Here is a 26,046-nt window from a genome sequence, read left to right as displayed (position 1 = left end):
CATACTATACTGTTCTTTTTTAATGTCAGAGAGACACAAAAATATAAGAAAAAATAATAAATGTTCAAAAACGTTACATGGAACATCTCACATTTACATGTACAACCCTTTTGTCAATCCACTGCTGGATGAGGGCCTCTCCACACTGTGGCGTGGGACGTGGGGGTTATTTGGCCATATTTCACCACTATCCTGGCCAGGTTTGTGAAGGTGGTGACCTCAGATTTGGGAGCATAGAAGTACAGTTTTACAATGAATTTTGCTACACTGCCATCTGCCCAAAAAGTAGCGTCACAGCCTGTAACACTGTTGTGCATGGTCGTCACGCTTTCATGCAAGATACACGATGAATTATGGTGATCCGACGAGATCGGGTGCATTCCAGGATATGTACAGTGTACTCATAGGCTTATTGCCTAAATATTCTGCTATATATGATTACAATTAAAGACAATTAATCATTAACATAAAGATAAATATTGAAATTAATTCCCGTTAGACATTAATGTTAAAGGTATGCAATGTCGCAAACATAAAATTAAAAAAACAAATACTGTATTCATCTAAATGATTCATTGTCGTCCGGAGGCATTCACAAAAAGTTACAAACCAAATGTGTATAACCCTCACCTGAACATGGGGTGCCGCTAATTGCCATGATTTTGAGCCATGGGAAAAATTTCACATTCCTAGAGCTACGACAGCCACTCCACAGGAAAACCAATAGTGTAAACATTATAAATGGCAAAGGTGCAGCCTTGCAAATTCCTGCTAATGTCACTGCTAGTGGAAGGGCCTCCACAAGACGTAGCTTTGAGAACCCTGATGGAAGGTATTTTGATTTCCTCTTCTCTGCTGGCCAGAAATTTTGGAAAAGTTGTGAGAACCCACGCTTACCCCTCACATACACGATCGGCCAATCGACTCTGGTGAACCTATTTATATTGCTGGGTGGACAGAGGTGGGTTGGGGGATTTAATAAACTTTCGTCATTGTTAGCTGCCACACCGGGTGATCGAACGTGCATCCTCTGGAATGCAAGTCCAGTGTGCCAACCATTTCCCCAGGCAGCATCCCAACATGTACACTAATTTAATGACCTTTATTTTTCCAGCAAAGCCCTACTGGAACTCCATATGTTCTAAGGAGTGTTCTGCATTGGGATGTTTGGATAATTCCATTCATGTTTTGCACCTGGCACTCAGGCATTGACACAGTAACTAAGATCCGCCTATATAATGCTGTACAACCTTCTCGTACTACTCCTATATGGCTCAGAGATGCGGTCAACGACAGCGTCACTAAGCCGGAAAAAAATGGATGCCTTCGATCAGCCTTGTGAAGGATCCTTCACATGAGCGAGCACATCACCACAGGGTACCCCATCAGTGTCTGACATATAGACAGAAGACTTTGGTTCTTCTGAATAAGTTGCCCAGGCGGATGCCTCAGCAGATCACACCAGAGCCCTGCGAGCGATCATCGACAGCCCACCCACGGGATTGGTTATGACGCCACGGCTGACGTGGCCACACACGACTCCGATTGATTTTCAACTCCATGGCCTTGGCCTGCAACTCAGCATGGCGGCCAGCGCCAGGTCGGGTCACCCGGCGGCGTCTCGTGCAGGCCGCCACGTCCCGAGGGGTTCACGCCTGATCACGATGATAATAATGTGCTTTGGAAATATACATGAGAAAACCATCACATACCAGGCAATGCTCTGGAAATTGAAGTTATAAACACATTTGTAATATTGTAACCTCTGGGCCACCTTGCAGCCCACCAACTATTTCCTTTGAAAGTTGTGGACGACAGGTGTGTGCTATACACCACTGTTAACTTCTCTCAAAGTGATGTATTTGTAATATTGTAACCTCTGGGCTACCTTGCAGCCCACCAACTATTTCCTTTGAAAGTTGTGGACGACAGGTGTGTGCTATACACCACTGTTAACTTCTCTCAAAGTGATGCTCAATTTATCAACCACAGAGAGATAAAGAGAGATGAAGGGCTACTTTTACGTTGCAAAGGGGGATTTGAGCTCACACAAATGACTGGAATTTTAAGTCATGGGTGTAGATTCTCATAGACTTTGAAAAATGTGCTTCCTTTGTCAATACATATTTAGGAAGATCAAGTGGCCTTTGCTATTAATGTCAGGTAGAAGTCAAGTCAGAGTTATTTATTAGACCAGGTGAAAACTCAAGAAACCAGGATCGAGAGTTGGATTTGCACGAGTGGCCTAGATCACCAAATGACAAATTGAAACATTACAGCAAAGAAACAAAAATAATTAGGTATACTATACGCTTAAAATGACTGCATTCATTAGCAATACTGTAATAGCAGCGCTTAATATTAGGTATTGCAATGCAAGTTATAAACAGGGAAAAAATATAGGCATTTCTATGCTTATAATAACAAGAAAAATCATGCGCCCACTTGAACTCTTTCATACTTACCAACAAGTTTATCCTCAGAAGTATTTTTGTTTAAATAAATGCGTACAACTGGCTATGAAAAATGTATCAGAAACATTCCTTATCATAATATATGTGGGTGGCATATGACGTTATCACCATGTGAAAAGGCCTATGCATTTTGTATTTTTTTGTGATTATTGTCAAGTGTTGGACAACCGTTTGACCAATATGCCCAGTAGTCTCTATGGCTATCCCCTAGTATCAACACAGCTCAATGATAACATTTTATTTATAATGGATCATCTAAACAGGAGTGATAGCGACCTCACGTTACAGACATACCGACGGACGGACGGACGTAACTAATGAATTAATGCTTTCAACCTCAGTTGGAAAGGGTAAAAAATATTATGGAAATTTTGGAGGCTATATTCTGGCTACTTTTCTTTGTCCTTTGCTGCTTTTCGGGAAACCAATGCAATCAGACGCAGCAATTTAGGTGTTGCTGGCTTCTCTGGGAAGATGCTTGCAAAACCCCGGGCCACGGGTACACCCTCAGTATTTTTCTTGTTGTCTTTTAACAGCAGCTTCCTGAGACACACACAGACACATGCATGCAATCACATTCTGTCCTACCATACGAAAGAAGAAAATTCACATGATGCAGTAGAACTCCTCTCTCATTCAAAACACCTGCGAAAGCTGTAGGGTCAGTGAAAACTCCCAATATCGGCAGCACTATGCTCAGTTTAACACGTAGGCTTTCGCGACCAGTATTATTATGATGAACAGCACTATGCTCTTTATTATTCGCAATTAATAATGAATATTTTCCGTGGATAAGTGGAGTAAATTAATGGATAACACAGTTTACTGTTGGGTCCACGATGTTTGACCCCACATCGTCGCGGATAAGAGGAGCTCTATTATATATTTAGTGAGGTTTAGGTTAAACATAAATTACAGCAAATCTAAAAATAATGACTAATTGATCTAAAATGTAATTGTATTTTTCATTACTGTCAACTGGGTTGTTAATAATAATTTTAGGCAAACACATACGGTATTCTGATCATTATAACCACTGAAGTCATTGTCTTCAACTATTATGAACATGATCCCTGCAGTGTAATTCGACGAGTACTGCACTTTAAACGTAGACACATCAGTTTAACCTGGCCAGCACAACTCTTAAGCGTAGAACAGACGGCAGTAAAACTGTGAGTGTGTAGGGCAACCTCGGATGACCGCCCACATACTTGGCTTTCTTGCGAAGCAGCTTCTCCGACTCAGGGTAGATGCGTAAGATTTCATTTAAGTCTCTCTTATCCAGGATGAAGAGGTTTGCGAATCCGTGCGCCATCACGTTCGCCGTGCGGCGGTTCCCACCTCCAACCGCCAGAAGGCTGCAAAGCCCCACGAAGCGTGATTATAGCAGTTCAAGAGGGAGACAGAGTGTGTGAACCCAGATATGCATCCTCAACCCTCACAGTCACGCTGGTTCGACTGTACAGTGTTTAAAAACGCGGAGAAAATGTTTGTGTTGCCCAATAATAAAGACAAAATAGTTGCGTATGTCCGACATCGCTCACGCGTTTTATTCATGGACTGGTTATCTTGAATACTCATGGTGCAGTCACATTTGGTGATGCTTAAAATAATTTTCACTCGGTCATATATAGAAATGCTAAGTTTTTATTTACGTCACATTATAGTACAGTTTTATAATTTGTATAGAGGAAACTGCAATTTGAGACTGAGATCAAAGGTAAATATTCACAAATAGGTTTTAGCATTATTACCCTGGAAACATTAGGTTTCCATTACGTTTGTGTTGGCAAGTCGTGCACAAATATCCAATTCTTTAATTTTACCTTAGGCAGATAAGCCAAATATGTTATGTCTTCAATTTTGCGTTTAACCAAAAAAAAGTGTACATTGAAATTAAAATAAAAAAAATGCTCCAGGGCTTAATTTCTCTCTGAATATTTACTGGTCTACTGGTCGACTGGATTAGGCACATGACAAGTAACCATTGCCATAGCTAGTGGTATATTGGATGTGGTGAGCCTGGTGTAAAAAATAATTCAGAGTCACAGACCTGGAACAGCACAAATTAACGTGCCTTTGCTGTATAGTTTTTTTTTAGAGCATTGGGCCACGTAAGGATTAATTACTTAGTGGAACCCTTAAGTGGCTTTAGAAATCCTCTTACAATTTTTTACCTGATTTCTCCGAACACGGAGCCGGTTCGTAGTGTGACGAACACGATCTTGTTATCAGGGCCTCCAACCACCTGCACCTCTCCAGCCTTGATGATGTACATCTCTCTCCCAAGCTCGCCCTGTGCACATACATTCACATGCATAGATAAAGATAGAGATCTCCCCCACCCCCCCTTAGCCTTAACAAACTGTTGGGGCAAGTTCTGTTGGCGAGCACCTATGAAAGCCAGAATGGTAGCCAACACCACTCCCGGCCGCCTTTGTTTCCCCAGTGCAAATGTTTACACACTGCAACATGTACTAATTTCTAATTGCGAGGGGAGGTCCAGGACTGGTTCAGATATTCGTCACCCAACTCAGTTCACTGGGTTTATAGCACAGTGCACTAACCACTGCATTGCATTCACACACGTGGATGACACACAATCACATGCACACCCAGGCACATGTCTATAAACGTACGTATTGGGAACACAGAGTGACAAAGAGAATGGAACAAAAGCTGAAAAATATACAAAGTAGCACAGCGAGATGCATGTCTGGAATTACAATGACAGACACAAACAGGAATGTACAGAGGACACATGCAACTAATAGACATCGCATTTACTGTAAAAAAAAACATTTAAGAAAATTAAGCGGACTTCAACAGGATGTTTCACTTGAAGGGACGATGGCCGGAGGTCAAAACAATTGATGGAGTCACAGGGAAAGGAGAGAACGCAGCTGAGAGGTTGTTCACTATCCAGAGATTGAGTGATAGCATCATCACGTGTGCAAGTGCTCGGTGGATTGTTGCATCACAAGACTGAAAGATGTATGCATATTGAACTTCTTTTGCACCATACATAGCCAACCGTACTAATCAGAGGTGCGGGCGAAGGACAATAAAACGATGGCAACGGCGTTGAGGAAGCCTTCATCCAGCCTTCATCCAGCAATAGAATGATCATGGCTGATGATGAATATGACGAGTCCAACGTTTTGCTACGTGTTTGGTAAATACTGTTAGTGAGCAGCTCCACCAAAGTTAACCACGTTCAACTTCTGTTCTTGTCGATGCAGCTTGACCACTGCAAACATGAAATATATCGGATACCAAGTAGATACTGATATATATATATATAAAAAAAAACAAAGACAAATGCCGTACCTTTTTGCAGACAAAATCTCCAGGCAAGTAGACGACAGACTTAAGCCTGAGCAGCATGTCATATATCATCTGCCGGTCACAGCCCTGGGGACAGCAGGCAATCGGTGCTTGTGAATGCGTGTGTCACGCACGCATTCACAAGCACAGGTGTGTATACATAGTGATTGTACAAGGGATGCGCTCACCGGGTAGCTCACAGGCCACGGTTGCGGCGTGTGCTTCATTTCACACCACGCTTTTAACCTCACAGCAATCTACTTTCACTTGTCTTGAATATCAACGGCGCATTGTTGCTATAATGCGGGATGCAGCACACTGTAAAACTAAATGCATGTACAATTGTGTGAAAGCTTAGAATGCGACCTGCTGTGCTTACAATGAGGGGAAAAGTATTTGATCCCCTGCTGATTTTGGACGTTTGCCCACTGACAAAGAAATGATCAGTCTATAATTTTAATGGTAGGTTTATTTGAACAGTGAGAGACAGAATAACAACAAAAAAATCCAGAAAAACGCATGTCAAAAATGTTATAAATTGATTTGCATTTTAATGAGGGAAATAAGTATTTGACCCCCTCTCAATCAGAAAGATTTCTGGCTCCCAGGTGTCTTTTATACAGGTAACGAACTGAGTTTAGGAGCACGCTCTTAAAGGGAGTGCTCCTCATCTCAGCTTGTTACCTGTATAAAATACACCTGTCCACAGAAGCAATCAATCAATCAGATTCCAAACTCTACACCATGGCAGAGACCAAAGAGCTCTCCAAGGATGTCAGGGACAAGATTGTAGACCGACACAAGGCTGGAATGGGCTACAAGACCATTGCCAAGCAGCTTGGTGAGAAGGTGACAACAGTTGGTGCGATTATTCGCAAATGGAAGAAACACAAAATAACTGTCAATCTCCCTCGGCCCGGGGCTCCATGCAAGATCTCACCTCGTGGAGTTGCAATGATCATGAGAACGGTGAGGAATCAGCTCAGAACGACACGGGAGGATCTTGTCAATGATCTCAAGGCAGCTGGGACCATAGTCACCAAGAACACAATTGGTAACACACTAAGCCGTGAAGGACTGCAATCCTGCAGCGCCCGCAAGGTCCCCCTGCTCAAGAACGCACATATACATGCCCATCTGAAGTTTGCCAATGAACATCTGAATGATTTAGAGGACAACTGGGTGAAAGTGTTGTGGTTAGATGAGACCAAAATGGAGCTCTTTGGCATCAACTCAACTCGCCGTGTTTGGAGGAGGAGGAATGCTGCCTATGACCCCAAGAACACCATCCCCACCGTCAAACATGGAGGTGGAAACATTATGCTTTGGGGGTGTTTTTCTGCTAAGGGGACAGGACAACTTCACCGCATCAAAGGGACGATGGACGTGGCCATGTACCGTCAATCTTGGGTTAGAACCTCCTTCTCTCAGCCAGGGCATTGAAAATGGGTCGTGGATGGGTATTCCAACATGACAATGACCCAAAACACACGGCCAAGGCAACAAAGGAGTGGCTCAAGAAGAAGCACATTAAGGTCCTGGAGTGGCCTAGCCAGTCTCCAGACCTTAATTCCATAGAAAATATGTGGAGGGAGCTTAAGGTTCGAGTTGCCAAACGTCAGCCTCGAAAACGTAATGACTTGGAGAAGATCTGCAAAGAGGAGTGTGACAAAATCCCTCCTGAGATGTGTGCAAACCTGGTGGCCAACTACAAGAAACGTCTAACCTCTGTGATTGCCAACAAGGGTTTTGCCACCAAGTACTAAGTCATGTTTTGCAGAGGGGTCAAATACTTATTTCCCTCATTAAAATGCAAATAAATTCATAACATTTTTGACATGCGTTTTTCTGGATTTTGTTGTTGTTATTCTGTCTCTCACTGTTCAAATAAACCTACCATTAAAATTATAGACTGATCATTTATTTGTCAGTGGGCAAACGTACACAATCAGCAGGGGGTCAAATACTTTTTTCCCCTCACTGTATTCTCCAGAATGTGTACCTGCAACGAAAGTGCTGCGCATTGCATCGAGGCGTTCGAGGACAGCTCGCACGGGGTTCAGAATGGTAACCACGGGTGCACGATTCCGTATCGACACACCTCGGGGACTGCATTAGCGCGAAGTGTGATGTGGAAATGTGGGAAGTCCTGTGGGGAGACGCTGACAATTGTAAGAAGGCAGTGCGGGTGAATCACCTTGAAGAGGGCCACCTTGTTGACAATGGTGTAGTTGACGTCGATGGCGATCTCCAGCCTCATCTTGATGGGCAGTTTTTCGAGGAGCTCGGACTCGTCTGCACACCAGTGCAACATCCGTTACGTTGTTGCTGTCGTTGTTGTGAGTAGAGCTCCTCAAATGTATGGCCATGTAATGAGCACCAATCAATCCTCCCCATTGGGACGTTAGGACTCATATTCTTTGGGTCTTTTGGTAAAGTCACGTGGATAGAATTAAAGAATAACAATAAAATAATAAAAAGAATAAATTAAAATAAAGTCAATACATTTTATTGGTATTATTTTTTGTATTCACTTCATTTTTTATTGTCATTAGTTTTTCTATCTACGTGAATTTACCGAAAGACCCAACGATTATGAATTCCTGCTGTCATGGAAGCTTTAAGCCACGTTAGGACTCGCTGAAAGCGGGAAAATTTTGCTGCCGAAGTCCTGGCAATTGATGCCCATAGACCATTTCATACATTGTGTGCCCAAGATAAAGCTGTTTAGTGCATCCATGGGGGGGGGGGATACCATGTGAGGGCGAGGCACAATCTATTTTTCCCCCCAGCAATGATAAACGCTTCACGTAAAATGTTCACTAGTTGGGGGTCGGTCGGTCCAGGGGGAAGCAATTGCCCCTCCTTCACCCACTCTGAGCATGTCCCTTACGTTTAATCACGTGGGCCAGTGAGCGTAAATGATACACGCCCGGAGACCTTGGGTGTTCAAGCCCCAGTACGCGGGCCTTTGTCCATGCTTCCACGTTTGCCCATATACATTCAACGATACATTTGGTTGAAATACCTTTCATGCATCTGTTGATTGGTAAACACGGTGGCGGGGAGAGGAGAGGAAATGGGCAGATGTATAGGGTGGGTGGGAATAATGGGCATAATACAAGTACTCACATGTTTCTCCATACAAGGCTGCAAGAGTGGCTTAACATAAATGCTGGTATTTAATTAGTGGAAATGCATGCCAATTAGAATTAGTTTCGCATGCCTTTTTTTTTCCCGTACGTAATGTCAAGAGCGGATTGGTCATCAGTGCAATACATTTTTATCACGGTCATTTGGCTTCCATTTTTGCTGTCGACCTCCAAATTTACAACTACACTTCATTTCAATTGTTCTGTGCAGCTGAGGGCTCAGCCGAGGTCGGCTTGGCGTGAAATGAGTTCAAAGAAAAGGCAGAAGGCGACTGAGTGTGGCGATTGCTGCTCCAACCTTGTCCACTCAGGTAAGAATGTACTTGTATTGCCTTCCAAAAATCTCTTAAGACATCGTGAATAACCTGGAGTAGAGGTCACGAGTTGTCTGTGGCGCTATTATTTTAATATTATACGTATGTGTACAGCCCCTTTTGTCAATCCACTGCTGAATGAGGTCCTACCCACGCCATGCGGGTTGTGTTGGTTATTTTACCATACTTCACCACGCTGGTCGTTGGAGGTTGTGAATACAGGGAGTATAGATGTTGGAGCACGGTACAGCAGAGTAATGGATGTTTGCCGCCACTGCCTCTGCTGCAGTTTGATATATCAAGTCACAATTTCACTTGATTAATTTAAATGCAGAAAATTCTGAAAATGAATCCAACTAATGAAGAGTGTTGGATTCTATGAACAGGTCTGGAAACACGATCTCTTGCTGGGAAAATTCTGAAAATTGCTTTACATGTAAATGAGCCACAATAATCTTTAAACACCTCAGGCCACGTGCGTAAGTGGCCGTATTTTAGTGGCTTTTGGGGACCTCAGAAACCAATGTACTGCTCTTTCTGTGACAAAAATTTGTTGAGGTATCTGCGGATGTTGAGCATTGATGCCAGGTGGGCCCCTGTAATCTAGCATGGGTGGGTGGATCATGAACTTTACTGTATGGGACATTGAGTTGTTTTTTTTAGCTTTCCTCAACAGTCCAGTTCTCTTTCATATGAAAAACACTGCTTTAAATGGAATTGCTTTAAAGTGAACAATACAAACAATTCTGGATATATTTCGATTTAACTTAGCTATTTCAATGCTAAATTCTATGCTAATTCCTTTTAACAATGGGTGCCTCTGCGGATGTGTATGCTTTAACTTTTAACATAGCTATTTCTGTGACCAGTCACAAGCTAATCATTCAGCCATTTCAATGCTAAATTTTATGCTAATTCCTGTGTCAAGGCTCTTTGTTCCTCTCACACAGCTTAAAAGCCGTGATCTGAACGTGGCTCTCTCACTCCAGCGCTGTCCTACCAGACAGTCTCGCCCCCTTCACCTGATGAAGGCCGCTTGTGTTGTGGCCGAAACGTCGTGAGAATATTATTGTGTTATTTTATTTTATCAATTTATTATTTTATTCTCATTCTACGTGACTTTACCGAAAGAACCAAAGAAGAATTCTGGATATAATAAATCAAACAGATAAATCAATAGATAAATACATGGTGGTGCGCGGTGACTTACCCAGCATGCCCTGGGAGGCCCAGGTGTACTCGTACCACATGCGTACGCGGTTCTGCACGGCGCGCGAGATGTGGTACATGTTCATGTAGCTCAGCGTGTTGTCCATGCACGTGCGGTAGTAATTCTGCCCCGCTGTTGCGGCGCCGATCACGTCGCCCATCTGCGTCACAGGCCACCCGCCGACTGCTCACAATGCGGCGACAGCGCGCTGGGACAGCAGCATGGCATTCACGCAAAGCCTGCTTCTGGGTGAGCGTTCTCATGGGATGAGATTAAGGAACGGTGAACTGTGCGTGCAGAGAGCATTTTACCTGCCGTGAAACACGCTAAATAATGCCTCCGATTTATGTCTATTTCCACGTGAGAAATACAAGTAATTTTCTACACAACCCATCAGCGGCACGGCCTTCTGGAAATGCATATTTGCAGCATTTTTTTCAACAAAAGCAAATTCTGAACTAGTTTTTACATTCAATATGTCATCAGCAGTCAGATTTTCTTGACCCAGTGCAGATGAACTGCCCAATGATTATTAGCAAGGATCAATTTTGTAAGAAATGAGTCCGTATTCATGGCAAGACTATATACGTATCATATTATCATTATATTGACATTTTCAAACAACACAAAGTGTACGTATAACTGCATTTTCCGCTTCTCTTCTAGGCACAACTATAAATGGCGAATAAGCTTTAGTTTTCACGGGTTTAGTCATGAAGGGGGTTGTCGAAGGCAAAGGCACACTACACACAGGAGACGATTATGCAGTTGACTATACAAACGTGGGGGATAATATGGCGAAGAGAAAGTAAAGGCTATGCACAAACATGTGAAAGAATAAATCAATGGAATAACCACTACGCCTGTCTCGCAGTTCATTAACACAGTACACAGTTGTTACTTTAAGTCCAACGTCGCGCAGTTCCATGGCACGCAACGTAAGGTAAAACAATTTGTACGCTTAGTGCTTAAGTCGAAACATTTTTTCTGCCTAATATATTTCAACAGCGGACTCCGATTAGCACGGATTGCTACGTACGGTGCAAAAGAAGTTCAACATACATACATATGGAAAAGAATGAAGGAAAAAAAATGGGTATTGCTGCATGGCATTACATCGGCAAATTTAACGTGTACGTTTCCTGCAGAAGTCATCACATTCGACCAAACAAAATTACGGCAGTGATGTAAGTTGTCTGAGAGTTTTCTTAAAGTTTCACAATAATAACAGTGACTATTTGTGGTTCAGTGTATCGCATACGTGCAGTGAGCAGAGTTAATAATGCAAAGGCTGGTGTAAGTTTGCCATGGCGATGCTTTGCAGTGTTTGGAAAAGTGATGGTGAACACATTTAGGCAACAACAGCGCATGTGATGACTTGCGTATTCTGTACACGATTTGAGTCGTAATGCCATGGGATTTAGCCGATACCTGTCCAATCATTATGGAGACGACAAAGACGCCCAAGAAGTAGTTAGACAACTGGAAGACGATCTCTATCAAGTTGCTGGGCTCGGGTAGGCCCCCGATGGTGATGAGAGTTTTCACAGCCCAGTAATAGCAGCGGATATACCTGGACAGGGAATCCATTGATGCAGTCAACGCGGCCCCTTAAAGAGATTGCGTCGCCCTTATCCCACTGGCTGTTCCACGTTTAAACCCAGATTTCCCTTGCCATGTGTTGGCTGAGTGATTGTACGTTTTCCCGCTTGTCCGCAGAGATTCCAGCGGCGGACGTGGCCAACACTTGGGGTGTATTTACGAAGAATAAACCCCCAAAAAACGTGTCGTCTGTGTCACAGTGGACGTTTATAGATCTTGCGATGTTACGTGAAACAGAGTCGGCCAAGTGTGCCGACGTCACGTCGCTACATTTGAAAATTACCGGCAAATGACCGAATTGGGTAAAACTACAACGCAACATTGTCACGTACTTTGAAACTCCGTGTCCACTACACTGTGAAACTAACCCACCTTATATACAACACTCAGCATTGTTATATCCTGGCCATTTCACAGCCAGCCCCGCACCTACAACACCTGCTAAGCCCTGGTGGTCACTCTATCAAGTACTAAGGCTACTTAGCTTGATACATTTGACAACAATGTTGGATTCATGGTGATTCTGTCATGGTTTTAATGGGGTAATCCTGAGTTTATACAGTGCTGGAGAGGGCTGCCCAGTCGAAGCTAAGTGGCCCACAACTGCGTTCATAGCGAGAGCCAATGCAGACTGTATGCGGGTCTATCCGCAAGCAGGCATAGGGACGTGAAGCTTAAGCCGTCCTCTGAGGACAGCTCACAATCTGATAATGTCTCTTAGCCCACTATCACGGGGGGGGGGGGCGGGGGGGCAGCAATGAGGAACCTTGAACTTTGAACCTTGGTATTTAAGAGTCAAGTTATGGTATCTCAAGCGGGTTGTCTGTCAGCGGCAGCCTTCCTACAGCAGTCATGGCATCTCAAGAAGATGTAATCTTTTCACAAAATAGTATCTCGGTCTGACCTACACTTACACCAATTACCCCAGCAGTTTTTCAAGGTAAAACTAATAAAATAATTCCTCAAAACAAATCCCATGCCCTGACCCCCTAAACTGTGTGAAATGTTAGTCTTCTGTAGCTAACAATATTAAATGATTTCACCGGGGTTATGATTGAACACATAGCAGTAAGTCATATTGTTTGACTGAGCAAACAGAAAAGCTAATGAAATACAATATATGAACTCTGTAAAAGAAGGTCCAGAGTTTGCTTGTTTAAACTGATGGATTAATATCTGTCTGCAAAACCAATAGGCCATTAGGTTAAACATATTTGTACTTACATTTGAAAAGTTGAACAGGATTCTGCTTGAGTATGAATTTACAATTAAATATGTTTGGTTCGTGACATGAGTTTTCCAAATGAATTCACAATGCTGGTCTAGATTCAGGTGCACGAACTTGACAAACGGTAGCTAATGTGCGCTGTTTTCCATCCTTGTCGAGATTTTGCATCTATGTAGTATATGCTGCAGTAAGTTGTCTTTTCGTTGTGACGTTATAAAGTAACTCTACCCGGGGATTAAAAGATCAATCGTCTTGATTATGGTAACTAGGCCACCGCAGTGATGAATGAATGAACAATCAATTTTGTACCCTCCTGTTAATCGTTCTTGCCCATTACTCACTGTGCATTAAGCTAACTTTGGCACTTTTAAGAAAAAAACTAATTTTGGAGTTTATAAATTACCAATCATCATCATCATCAGCAGCAGCAATTGAATATGCTCTGCTGGATTAAGTTGCCTGGTATACAGGAGATCGTGGGTTCGATTTAGACCCCGACATCTATATATTTGGAGTTGCCATATTCTTCCCGTGGTCACGTGGATTTTTCTCTGGGTCCTCCGGGTTTTAAGTCCAGATTTAGAAACGTGCGTTTAGAGTATTTGGCTGCTACAAATTTCCACATGATAAGCCACTTCGTTGAGCTATCATTTGTGGTCAGTCGCTTCTAAAAAAGAGCTACAAAGCTCAGTGGACTTTACCTGGTAAAATAATAAATTGTTTAGTTCTATTTGTATTCTTTCGTAATTTGCTTACCTTTCCTAGACTTGCACTATCATCGTGTGTTTGTAGTGTTTGCTGTTGTTGTAACGTTCTGACCCGCCCATATCTGTACAAAAATAGCTTCATAGCTCATCGGATTCCTCCAGCATGAATAAATATTTTGATAACTTCTGCACAATTATCCGATATTACCACTCCATTTCTTAGGTGGCCAACACGACACATGGCGTGTACCTTTGGCTGGCAAATCACCCTCGGTCTCGACCGTTTGTCATCATTCCCTTTTAACGACGTGTCCTGTCCAGGTCTAGGGCTGCATTTCAAGGAGGGGCGAACGAGACATTCGTTCAGGGCCCAAAACTCCCGAAGGACCAAACTCAAATAATGTATGTCATGGATTGGGGAGTGTGTGCATGTGTGAGATGAGGGGAGGAGGGGAGGGGGGACAGCCAGTTTCTTCTCTGTGTGCCGGGGAGAGAAAATACACCTACATCCAGCCCTGCCTAAGCCTACTTACTTTTCTTAAGTTAATATTATTTCCCGACTTTGAGTTTATTTCTGGAATCTGATCCATGTGTTTTCCATTTTCTGTCTCCCAATGTAATTCCGAGCGTGCATCTCCTTATGCTTCCCTGCAACATTTAAACTTCTGTTACGTTTTTTTCACTATCCTTGTCTGTGATCTATAGCAGGTAATATGCACTTATTGAAAACAGCATTTATTGAGTCTATTTGTATACTCGTCTGAGGTGGAAAAAGGAAGAAAAATGGCAAGATCAAAGCATCATGCTTTTTAGAAAAAGTCCACAAAAATTAGTCTTTCATCAAAAAAGCATATGAATAGAATTTGAACCAGAAAAATACGTCCAAGTGTTCTTTGATTAAATTAAAATATTTGAATCAGAATTCAAATAAAAAGTTTAATAAACATTACAAGTACAAATCCACGAATAGAGCAGTGTTATTTTATTTTATTAATTTATTATTTTATTATCATTCTACGTGACTTTACCGAAAGAACCAAAGAAGAGCAGTGCAATGCATAGAACCAATACCTCTTATTTTGTGTGTATGTAGCTGGGCTGTGTGTCCCAGGCTGTCCAACATGCATTTTAAGTTTTGTTTACATACAAAAAATCTTTAAAATGTCTGATCCAGAGAACTCTGCCATCATCACTGCAGTAACATGACTAGAGTGCACCAGACTGTGACATTCATTGCATTTTCAAAGTTTACATGGCTTAAAACTCACGCAGAATAGTCTGTGACACACAGCCCAGGCAACGTGTCTACAAGATAAGAGCTTGTTTTGTGTCTTGTGCGACACCTTCTTTGAAGCCAAAAATAAATAAAAAAAGCTTGAAGAAAAAGATAAGGTAACAAAGAGAGTACCTGTCCCAGGAGGGAGGACAGGATGAAGGCTCCAATAAAGTAATTGACCATCTGCAAGATCCACTCGAGTTCGTTGGTAGGGTGGGGCAGGTCCCCAATCACCATCAGCGACCTCTCCGCGTAAAAAAAGCATCGCAGGTAGCTGCGGCAGGCGAACGCACACCACAGCGTCACACACTCGCACGATCACCCCGCGCCTGCACTGCGCGCCAGCCTTTTGGCAGCCAATGTCGCCTGGATTGTCACGTGTACAGAGGAGGTGCTCTCCTGTGGCACAAATAAAACACTGTCAAACTGCAGAGACTTAAAGGTGTGCCTCAAAACGCAACCTCTGTGAAAAAATCCACCCCAAAAAAAAATCCGTGGATGATCAGAGGGAAAACAAAAATATCACGTGGAGATATTCACGGTTGCGCTGTATGGCTACCTCATGTGTTTTTGGGTTGTGCCTCGTGTTGTTCAGAACTGAATTTCAGTTGCTGAAGTTGCTCCGAGCATCGTGGATTTATACGTCGGACATCGTGTCGAACAGCACGCGGTACAAGTCGAAAATACATGGGAAAAGATAGCAAAATAACTAAAACACGTATTTATTTTCAGATGATATGTCACGATTATTCTTTGGTAGTTTACTTTTTGTAAAGCGTGTTGACCTGCGATGACTCTTTTAACAAGCAGTCAGGACTCGACCATAGGGTTGCCACCTGTCTTGGTATTTTTCCAACGATTGTGCTTATTTTGAGGTAGCTGTGCTACCAAAACTCTTAAGTGCAGATTTGTGTCAGTAGTCTAATAATACATCACCGGTCAATCAACTCACATGCAGTTTTCTCCTGTTCTGGTCAAGTGGGATTTTCATTTTTCCCTGATAGGTCCCAGTTTTTGGTATTTCAGAGGTGGCAAACCTATCTTGGCCACTAACCTGTAGCCCTTGCCATTGTACACCCAACGGGTGCTGCCCAGTCCCTCCATATCGGAGACGAAGTAGTAAAAGCAGGCGTTGAGGTGTAAGCTGAAGAGCAGGTACCCAGTAGTCCGGATCACTCTAGGGGAGTGTGTGCATGTGTGTGAGTTGAGGGGAGGAGGGGAGGGGGGACAGCCAGTTTCTTCTCTGTGTACCGGAGAGAGAAAATACACGAGCACGCGCACATGATAAAAAAAACAATATGATCGTAAATGTACGTCCCTTAAATGCCTTGCTGACGCTACAGCTGGCAGAAGGGAGCTCCAGAAAGCCCCTCTAAAATGTGTTTTGGCCTACTCTTCCAACACTGGGCAAACGTCTTGGAAGAGGTGGGAATTCCCACACATTCTAACTTCACCGCATGCAATCTGCTGTTTGGTTTGCTGTGGTGTAGCTATTTATACCACGGAGTGGGCAGAGGCAAGTGGAGTTAATACACCTGCCCATTGTTCAACTGCTGGGTTGGGGGACTTAACCGATAAACTCAGGATAGCACGTTCAGTGTTTTAACTATTGCATCATGGCAGCGTCCCATTTTAAAAATGAAAATACATAGGTAAAGTTTAAATATCGAGTGTAAAAAAGTGAATGTGTTGCAGAATGTTTACCTGTAAATGTATGCCTTGCTCATAATGGCTTCCAATCGATCGTTGAACTCAAAGAATGCATAGTACTGCACAATAAAATATAAAACAGGCTCTTATATTGCAAATCGATTAATTAGTTCATTGCAAATGAATTACAAGTATAGAGACCGATACGATTCCTGTACTGTATGATACAGACCATGTTTTTTTTTCTCCCAACGGGACATCGATTGAATTGAAGAAAGAAAAATAAATGAATGGTAAAGGAAGGTGGTGTCATAGTGCAGTGGTTAGAGCACGGCGCTACGAAGCCACCGATGACATCAGTGACGAGGGCTATCTCAACCGATGTTCGACCATTACCCCTCTCACATCACCAACCCCGTATTTACCAGCGTGGTTATCATCATTTCGTGTCCATCGGCCCAAAAATAGAGCGGCGATGACCAATCGTCAGCCGTGCACAGCTCCTCGAACGCACGACGCTGGAGCGCACGGGCGAAGCACCGTCTGCTCCCCTGCCGTGTTCGCTGCCCGGTCGAGATGGACCCCACATTCTCTGAGGCTGTCCGAATCATATTATTACCATCCTATGGTTTTCTTGTCTCAGTGCTCCTTTTAAATTGACTGTGTTGATCCTATTGGTCCATTTGGAAAATAAGAGCAACTACGACATCGTCACTGCCAATAAAAAATATATATTTGCCAAAATCCTATCAAAATTGACGGGCAACCACCATGTATACAGGTTCACAAATAGTAAACCACATTTTCTGATTGGTTTCCCCGAGTAGGGAGTGTCGATTGCTATGTTTCCAGATTATACATTGTAATTTGCAGGTATATGTTTTACATTTGGAAAATTAAGACCATGATGCAGGCACACATGATCCACTGTTTGAAAATAACGCCACCGTGAAGCAGACGGTGAGTGCTCATGGTTAACACGTGTGCAGCAGCATTAACTAGGGCGGCTGTGGGACCGGACTGTGAACGTCTGCAACAAGTGGCAAACGCTCGACCACTCGGCCATGAAAACACTCACCTTGATGAGGCGAGGCAGACGGAACATGGCAGAAGGCCCAAACTTGAGGTACAAAATGTCCAGAGGCAGCAGAGAGAGCAGGTCTGACTGCACGGCAGACATGTTTCATGTGACACAGGGCAGGACTGCACACTCTGCAGATTGTTTAAGGCCACATTTTGCAAGTCACCTGTACACGATGCGATTTTCAGGCAGATGATAGAAGGGTCTGTCTGCTTTGATGTTGTGGGAATAGTGCTTGATTGCAGAATATCTGAGTAAATTATAGGCTGCCTGAGCAGGGCTCAGATACAACGATGAAGATGATTAGACCTGTTACAAAAATTGCACCTTTTTAACAAGCAAATTGTGGACTCTGACGAGAGTTGTTTTTTCCTGATGCAGTCAGCCGTAATGTGTAGTGTTCAGAGCGGCTAAGCCTGGGTGTTCGTGCTGTGTGCTGTAGGACACTTCGACTTACGGTACCTTGAATTTTTCTGAATGGTAATAGAACTTTGATGTCTCTTTCTGGTCTGTCTGTAAAAGTAAATACATAAGTTAGTTTAACACGTAGGCTATCGCGACCAATATTATCCATAATAATATTGGAAACATCCCAATTCGTTACTCGCACAGCACAACGATGTGTTGGAGAGTAAAAGTAAAGTGGTAAATGTCGTGGGTTTACTCTCCAACACACCAGTGTGCTGTACTAGTAACGAATTGGCATGTTTTGTTTACGTGACAAACCTTACTAATTAGTTCTGTCGGGTGGTGGCGAGTTTACATTTTCGCAATCTAACCAAAAAACCTCTTATGAATAAATAAGTTATTCTTATTTTAGATGACAAAGTTATTGCTGCAAAAAACGATTGCCAAACAAATTTAACAAAAATGTTGTTCAATATTTTTAAATAAAAAAAATAGACAACATCCCAATTTAAGCATTGGTTGGGTTATCCACATTTGAAAACCAGGATCTGAGTCGTGTCATCTCACTGCTGTAATCCCTGAGCCAACTTGGCCCACCTGCCATTTAAATTATTTGTGTGTTTTTTCTTCCACATTTCTATTTGTCGTGTGCCAGTGCACTCACGATAATGTCCCCGCGGTGGACGAACTGGAGCCGACACTGCATGACCAGGATGTCTAACAGGTAGATGGCGTCGCACGTATAGTCGCCGATGTACCAGAATGACATGGTATTGGGCGTGTGCACGGGAAAGGAAAGCCTGAGCGGAAGGAACCAGCAGCTCCATTGGAATGCCAGCATCACCAGGGTCAGCCATATCAAGTATATCCTGTCTGCAGTACAGAAGGAAAGTATTACATGAGGCACACCGTACACGATGCGAATTGCGATTTAGTCAGTCCACCGCGTGGGCTGTAAGCCTCCCCGCAGCTTGAAAGTCGTGGGTGGGTGGGGTGGTTTGTTTTGATCATACTTTGCCACAATAAGGAGACAATATGCTTCCTCTTACCGTTGTGTTTTTTGTTACAATTTAGTTTGTTACCTTTAGTCTCCACAACGATGCAAATGATTCATCTGTGCTATATACTCCACAACGTTAGTCTGTGCTTGTCGGTGAAAGGGTTCAGATATCATTCGCGACTTATGTTGGCTGTGACCGGGAATCGAATTCAGGAGGCTAGGTTCAAGGAGCGATATGCTTACCACTGCACCACCACTCTCCACCTTATACCTACTGTACATATTGAGGAAGGTGGCTGAGTCATCATAAGCATTAAAGAGATACAGTTTTAACACTCTACAGCAGACATGACCCCTAATAGAAGACAGTCTCGCTTTTGGGAAATGCCAGGTTAATTATTAGGAGATGGGGACAATATAAAGGGGGGGGGGGGGCTAAGCCTTTACAATCAACATAACACAATTGGGTCTGCCAATCCTGTGTCTGTCTCTGTCACATCCATTCTGCCTCGAAGCCCTTCATTTGGCATGACATAGGGCGAGCAGGGTCTATGATGGTTTATTACAATATTGTCAGTCTCTTCCCACTGGCGACCTTACTTACTCCTGAGGTGAACAGTCCCACACCTTGTCACCGTCCTCACCCAGAATATGCCAGATCACCATCGTGCATGAGCAATGCGCCGTTACCTGCGCATGGATCAATGGTCTCTGGCAGCTTCATTTTCTTGATCTTATCCATCCAGGGCCTCCGCTTGAACCGACAGCAAAGCATTTGACATTCGTGCTGTTCAGTGGCGGCCTCCACGGCGGCTTGCGGAGCTGTTTCCTCCTTTTCCTCCTCTCCCTTCACTGGTGAAGGTGATGGTGCTTTACCTGGATGCTTCTTTGTAGGTGCTGCAGGGTTAGAGGGTGGAGAAGATGGATAAGACACAAACTTCATCTGAGGCTGACTTATTATTATTTTTTTGCCAGGGCTTAATTTCTCATGAAATAATTTCCAGAGTCATCCAACCCCCAAACCCTGCTCCAAATGACAGCAGGCAGATCTGGACGTGAAATAAAGTGCCAATTCCGTCTATCCTTTGGGTTTTCATGTTTGAGTTCTACTTTTCACTGATCTATGCAGCTCCCATAGGTAACAGCTCCCAAAGGTCATTATGTCAATTACCGTCACTGTAATCACCATACATAGAAATATTTTGCAACATCAATGGAAATTTATGGTCAGATCTTGAAGGATAAAATGTCACAAAATGCAAATCACATCCTATTTTTTTTCTGCTTGAAGGGAAACACATGTTACGTTCTAATAACTGTTTGAAAACAAATTATCACCAGAAGGAATGTCTGCTGGCTTGTTTATAAAATGAGAATCAAAGAATCCTTCAACAATTATTAAAGAAGACACTAACAAGTAAGCTTTATGATGTTGCCCACACACCTCCGATTAGCACGGCTGGCTACGTACGGTGCGAAAGTAACATATATACATACACTTTAGTATATATAAACAAAATACTTATAAATTATATTACAATAAGAATGCATGCAGCAATAATGATGTAAAACTTTTGTAAATACACTTCCGGATGATAGCCTCCCCACACAATGTCAGTAATGGCGGTTTCTTTGACGTTTGTTACGTTGGTCATTTTCTAGTTGGCAAAGCAGAGGCCCAAGACCAGGTTCAGATATCCCTCGCCACTGCTGTTATTCATGGCCAGGAATAAAACTCAGGTCAGCGGGTTCATAGTGCAGTGTGCTAACCACCGCACCACCAGCACTCCTCACAATGCATGCAGTATGAAAATTAAACATTTGAAATCGTTTTGGTTTTCACAAGGGCACGAGGTGCAATTGCATCTCGTGAGCGATGGCAATGGCTTGGGGAGGCCTTCATCCAGCAGTGGATTGACCATGGCTGCTGATGGTGAATGGCATCTCTACGAACACGGTTCAGGGCTGGGCTCTGGCGACGAGGCATCTGGGTCCATGATGTAGTCCTTCATGTTCTCCGTGCGGACTCGAAAACGCTCCACCAGATCTCGGATGTGCATCTCCGTCTCTGGGTTGAGTTTCAAAGTTGAGGAATTTTCCAACCTTTTATCAGCAACCTCCTTGTCATTCCTTTAGGAACAAAAAAGACAAAGATCCCCTGTATAGCCTTTAACAGGCTGTAAGCGCACATCTATGCAGGCCGGCACAGCACCTGGTACTCATTTAAGGCTGAGTCGACCTAGGAGAGGCCCAGAACCTGTTCAGATAATCGTCGCTGGTGTTGGCCGCGAGCGGGAATCGAACCCGGGTCGCCAGGTTCATAGCTCAGCGCGCTAACCGCTACACTACCGCTCCCCACACGTGCACACACACGGTGACACACACACACACGTGCAGGTGTGCTGGCCCATTGGAGGCTGAGCGAATTTTTTTTTTAAATATCCTCGTGAGATGACAACCTGTAGAATTGTAGTAAGATGAGAGAATATACAGATAATGAGAGAGATGCAGTGAATTGAGAGATTTCGACAAGAGACAACAAAGGAGTTAGGTGAGAAAAGAGATATGCCAACAAGATAGATATGAGAGAGATGAATTCGCTTTGTTCTTGCATGCTAGGATTTGAATTTGAACTGATATTAGATTCATCCCAATTGTCTCACGAATCCAGAGCACCTTGAACTATTCAGGGGCCATAAGTGTTTGCTTAAGTTGCTTATGCCCAGCGCCACACCACTCTACGCATGCACTCTTGTTGTTCACCTCAGGGTTTGTTTGGCCGCTATTCTCAGGCATGATGTGGTCACCACGTAGGGGCACGTGACTCACGTCACAAATAGTTTGGCATTGGATCATATTAGCTGGAGAGAATATGTGTGACGCGAGGCTAACCTTACGAAAAATAACACTCACAACTTGTTTACATGAGTGGATTATGAGAGCTACTATATTATCTACGTATATCTTTTGGAGTGCAATATGTGTTATGGCAGTGCATACATTTTTTATGGCAGAAATGTTTCTCAGAAACTAGTGTTCGTGACAGCAATTGAACATCCATAGAAAATGGCAATTTACACCATGCACAAATAAGGTACTCGACAAAAATGAAACATAAACTGCTTCAAACATGGGACAACGCTTTGCTTGACAACGAAGCACATGCATTTGAAAATAATAATAATTGTACATATGTGAAAATGTTGTTTTTGTGAACATCAATAGAAAATTACAGTTACATCGACGCTGCACACGATCGGGGTGGTTTGCACAGTCACATAATCACCTTAAGATGATATCTTGTTCATGAAACTATGAAAAACTATGAAACTGTGAAACTAAACTATGAACTGTTCAGGGCAGACATGTGAGGGTTGGATGTGCGAAGTACTGCATTGTCTTGGTGCTGAACATCTCTAGGATTTTGTGACCAATCTCTTTTTTTGAGAGTGCAGGCAATGCCGTGGTGAGAAGCGACTGGAGGTGAGCGATGAGTCAACACTTGTTGCTCAATACCTTGCATCGTCGGTCTGCTGTCGAGCATCTCCTGGCGTGGCTGCACTGGAAGGCAGCGGCTCAGGAGGGTCAGGGGCCTCCACAGCCCTGGGAACTGGGCCATCAGTCGATGGCTTTGACTGGGCCTGAGCATCACTGGGCTGGCCTAAAATAAATGTAGAACACAACTTCGGTTATGCCTCTATGATTGCATGTTTTTTTTTCTTTTTGCAAAAAGTATTTTATTCAACAAACGATTCAGGTACACACAGAGGGCATGTATGGGAATCGACACCGGTATAGACACAATAACTGCATAGTTTTTTTCGTGGGTGTGCTGTAGATAGCTCTCTGGTGTGATTTGGGTTTATTAGGCATGATGTCTGACGTTTTGCTTCACATCTTGGGAGCTTTCATCAGGAATTGAACTGAAGAAGTTCCCGGCACGTTTGTCTCTACATGCAGGCATCTTCTTCAGGAACCAAGCTTTAATATTTCAGCTCTTGAAGAAGCTTCCATGAAGGAAAATTAAGGAAATCGCTGTGAGCAAGCTGCTCACAAGTGATAAGCCAGAGTAAGCTCGTTTTGGAATACTCTAGTGCAAGTTGGATCACTTTCAAGACAGCACTTTAAAATTGTCAATTGTGGGATCTGGAATGTAACTTCATTTGTAACGGGGCTAGGTAGCATATTTTGGGCACATTTTTGTGGGAATAAAATGAGCCAATAATGTTGTTTGACTTGAATTAAAGTGTCCCGCACCGCTTCGAGCGAACGCTTGAGCTTCACAAATAAGGCTTTGAAGCTACAGAGGTCTGTGTATCCCCTTTCAAACTGATGAATAAATACTGAACAGTGCAGCAATATCCCCTACTTTGAATGGAATGGGGGGGGGGGGGGATTTGTCTTAAAGAGGTGTTCTGTGTGCAGAGGACTTTTGAAGCAAAATCAAAACGAGAGAAGGGATAAAAACACTTACACTTTGATTCGGGCGTAAGATTTGCATTTGAGTTCGGTGACTTTTTTCCATACGCATTAATGAGAAGCATACAACACAGCGATCAGTTGGATATATATTAAAACAAACATTGCGCTTACAATGAAAGCATATGATGTGCAATAAACAAATAAAAACGTGTTTTTAGTTTCGTTGCAACCATTTGAAGAGCAATTGACAGTGTCAAATAAAACAATTTGACACAGCGGCATCACGCTCAAGCAAAAACGTGACGAGCAAAAGGGCTGCAGTACTCTATATGCAAAGTGTGCAGAAGCAATACAAAGTCCATGATTAAAAGCTAATAAAACACAATCGCAGCCCTTTATCAACCCACTACTGGATGAAGGCCTCCCCCCCCCCCCCCCATGCTGCGTCAGTCATGGGGGTTGTTTGAGCGTATTCACCACACTGCTCAGTGCGGATCGGTGACTGTGTATTGGATCCTGCGTCTTGTTCACCCACAGTGCCACTCGCCACTTATGTTTAGCCGTGGCCATTCGCTGGACTAAGCTCTCTCCGGGATCCTGCTGCAGGTGTGCTGACTACCTGCAGCAGTGGGCGGTCACGTGGCCGAGTACAGGGGCTCGGAAACCTGCGGCGCCGGAATTTGCACGCGGTTCTCTAAGGCGCTGCGGCTCTTGAAATATTGAGTTTTTATTTGACCGAATTCGAAAAAAAATGGCTCTTCTTTTTTTTTATTGTTGCTGAACCCCTCTGGCCTCGTAGAAGCACATTCACTACTTGTTCAAGTGGTCGCCTGATTATTATTACCACAGGTGTAATAACCACCATAATAATAAGCAGCATATGCTTAAGGGTCCAAATGTACCAAATTAAGAATGTACCAGCCAACTTACTAAATTGGGACTGTGCACAGCAATCATCACCTACTACTGGCAGACTAATGTCCCAGGTCACCCGAGCAAATGAGAATATCATGCTCCCTTGAGTTATCCCCAGGTTAAAGCAAAATAAACCTGAATTAAAAAAAAAACTGGCACTTGTCTGTTATGACGCAGGTACATATAACCTAGTGTGAAACTGTTGAGCCACGTTATGGCGTTTCACAAGCTGATGGTGCTATGACCAGCCAGATAAATAGATGGAGAACATGAAGGTGTTTAATTGCACTCCAGCTTGCAGCAAAACAAATCGGAACTCTACGCATCTCAATGTCACGCGTACATATATTGAACAGCAAATGCAACCATTGCCCTCAACACCAACGCCTGGTGGCTCTTGCAATATACCTCTATTTACATTCCCATTAATTTAAAGATCTTTATAAACATCTTTGTTAAAGTATTAGTATGTTTAGTATACATCATCGCTTATGTTGGAAATACAGCTTAGGAACGTTAATCTGAAATTTGATAATTTATATATTATTATTCATACAAGTTCTATGTGTGTGTGTTTTGCTATCGTGCCATTGAAAGCCAGATACTCAGTCTGGAACTTACGCTTTGATCCTTGCCGTTGGCCTCGCTGAGCGAGGTGTCCCCATCTGGTGTGAGGATTGGCGCAACCTTGCAAAGGCTTCTCCGGAGGAGGCGAAACATCCCGTCTGCACGTCAACGCCAACAGACACGGGTCAACGAGTGGAGCATGCCGACTTCATGACCATCAAGCTCATCTACGAGCATCTGTTTTGCAGACAAAGCTGCAGATGTAACACTATCTCGGTGTTCTTGTTTGCTTTATTCACAGCTCTTTATACATCGTATCCATTGTAACATATTCCCTTTCAGCGTTTGGAATCCATAACGGCATGTCCATAGACGTAGAAATAAGAGTACCATTCTTTTGCCCTTTAAATTTAACACAGCGATGTTTTTAACAAAGGAGGCTTCATGGACATGCCTCGCGAAGCTTACTGGAGTGTTCGTTTCTTGAAATGTGAAGGTTAAGCTATCTCTGTCCACGAGGTTGCTGTAACAATTCTGGAAGGCCACAGATTGGTATTGTAGTTCGACTCCTTCTGTCTGATGTCGACTTCTGGACACAGGTCTCCTGTTTTTTTAGAGATAGCTGTGTTTGTCTCTAGCTGTGATCCCTTTGCAGTGGATCAGAGCCACTTTGGAAAGAGCTCAACCACCCCGTCCTAGACTGTTCTCGATAG

The 26,046-nt window shown here is 43.3% G+C and overlaps 1 protein-coding gene across 1 annotated transcript; it reads right to left on the bottom strand.

Moving 5' to 3' along the window:
- LOC116944183 (cyclic nucleotide-gated channel beta-1-like) lies at nucleotides 1-26,046 on the bottom strand. The gene is made up of 18 exons (XM_032957688.2): nucleotides 25,802-26,046; nucleotides 25,388-25,491; nucleotides 23,904-23,943; nucleotides 22,946-23,090; nucleotides 21,384-21,559; nucleotides 20,120-20,326; nucleotides 19,094-19,302; nucleotides 18,484-18,534; nucleotides 18,019-18,105; nucleotides 16,995-17,059; nucleotides 16,345-16,467; nucleotides 15,423-15,564; nucleotides 10,478-10,637; nucleotides 7,999-8,096; nucleotides 5,805-5,888; nucleotides 4,652-4,770; nucleotides 3,686-3,832; nucleotides 1-3,017 (listed from the first exon to the last, which is right to left on the bottom strand). The coding sequence occupies exons 2-18, from the start codon at nucleotides 25,484-25,486 to the stop codon at nucleotides 2,864-2,866; spliced, it is 2,106 nt and encodes a 701-aa protein (XP_032813579.2). The 5' UTR covers nucleotides 25,487-25,491; nucleotides 25,802-26,046; the 3' UTR covers nucleotides 1-2,863.

The sequence above is a fragment of the Petromyzon marinus genome, chromosome 20, assembly GCF_048934315.1.
Source record: "Petromyzon marinus isolate PM22_M1 ecotype Great Lakes invasive population chromosome 20, UKy_Petmar_22M1.pri1.0, whole genome shotgun sequence".
In the NCBI taxonomy this organism is placed as follows: domain Eukaryota; kingdom Metazoa; phylum Chordata; class Hyperoartia; order Petromyzontiformes; family Petromyzontidae; genus Petromyzon; species Petromyzon marinus.
This window is presented reverse-complemented; position numbering and strand designations above follow the sequence as displayed.

Bases quoted from the DNA above. Each gene is read 5' to 3' on its own strand.
- LOC116944183 (XM_032957688.2), bottom strand. From the start codon at position 25,486: ATGTTTCGCCTCCTCCGGAGAAGCCTTTGCAAGGTTGCGCCAATCCTC. The intron at 18,535-19,093 runs GTGAGTGCACTG...TTACTTTTACAG, and splicing joins TCCACCGCGGGGACATTATC to ACAGACCAGAAAGAGACATC. The intron at 15,565-16,344 runs GTTAGTGGCCAA...CGCCTGCCGCAG, and splicing joins TACAATGGCAAGGGCTACAG to CTACCTGCGATGCTTTTTTT.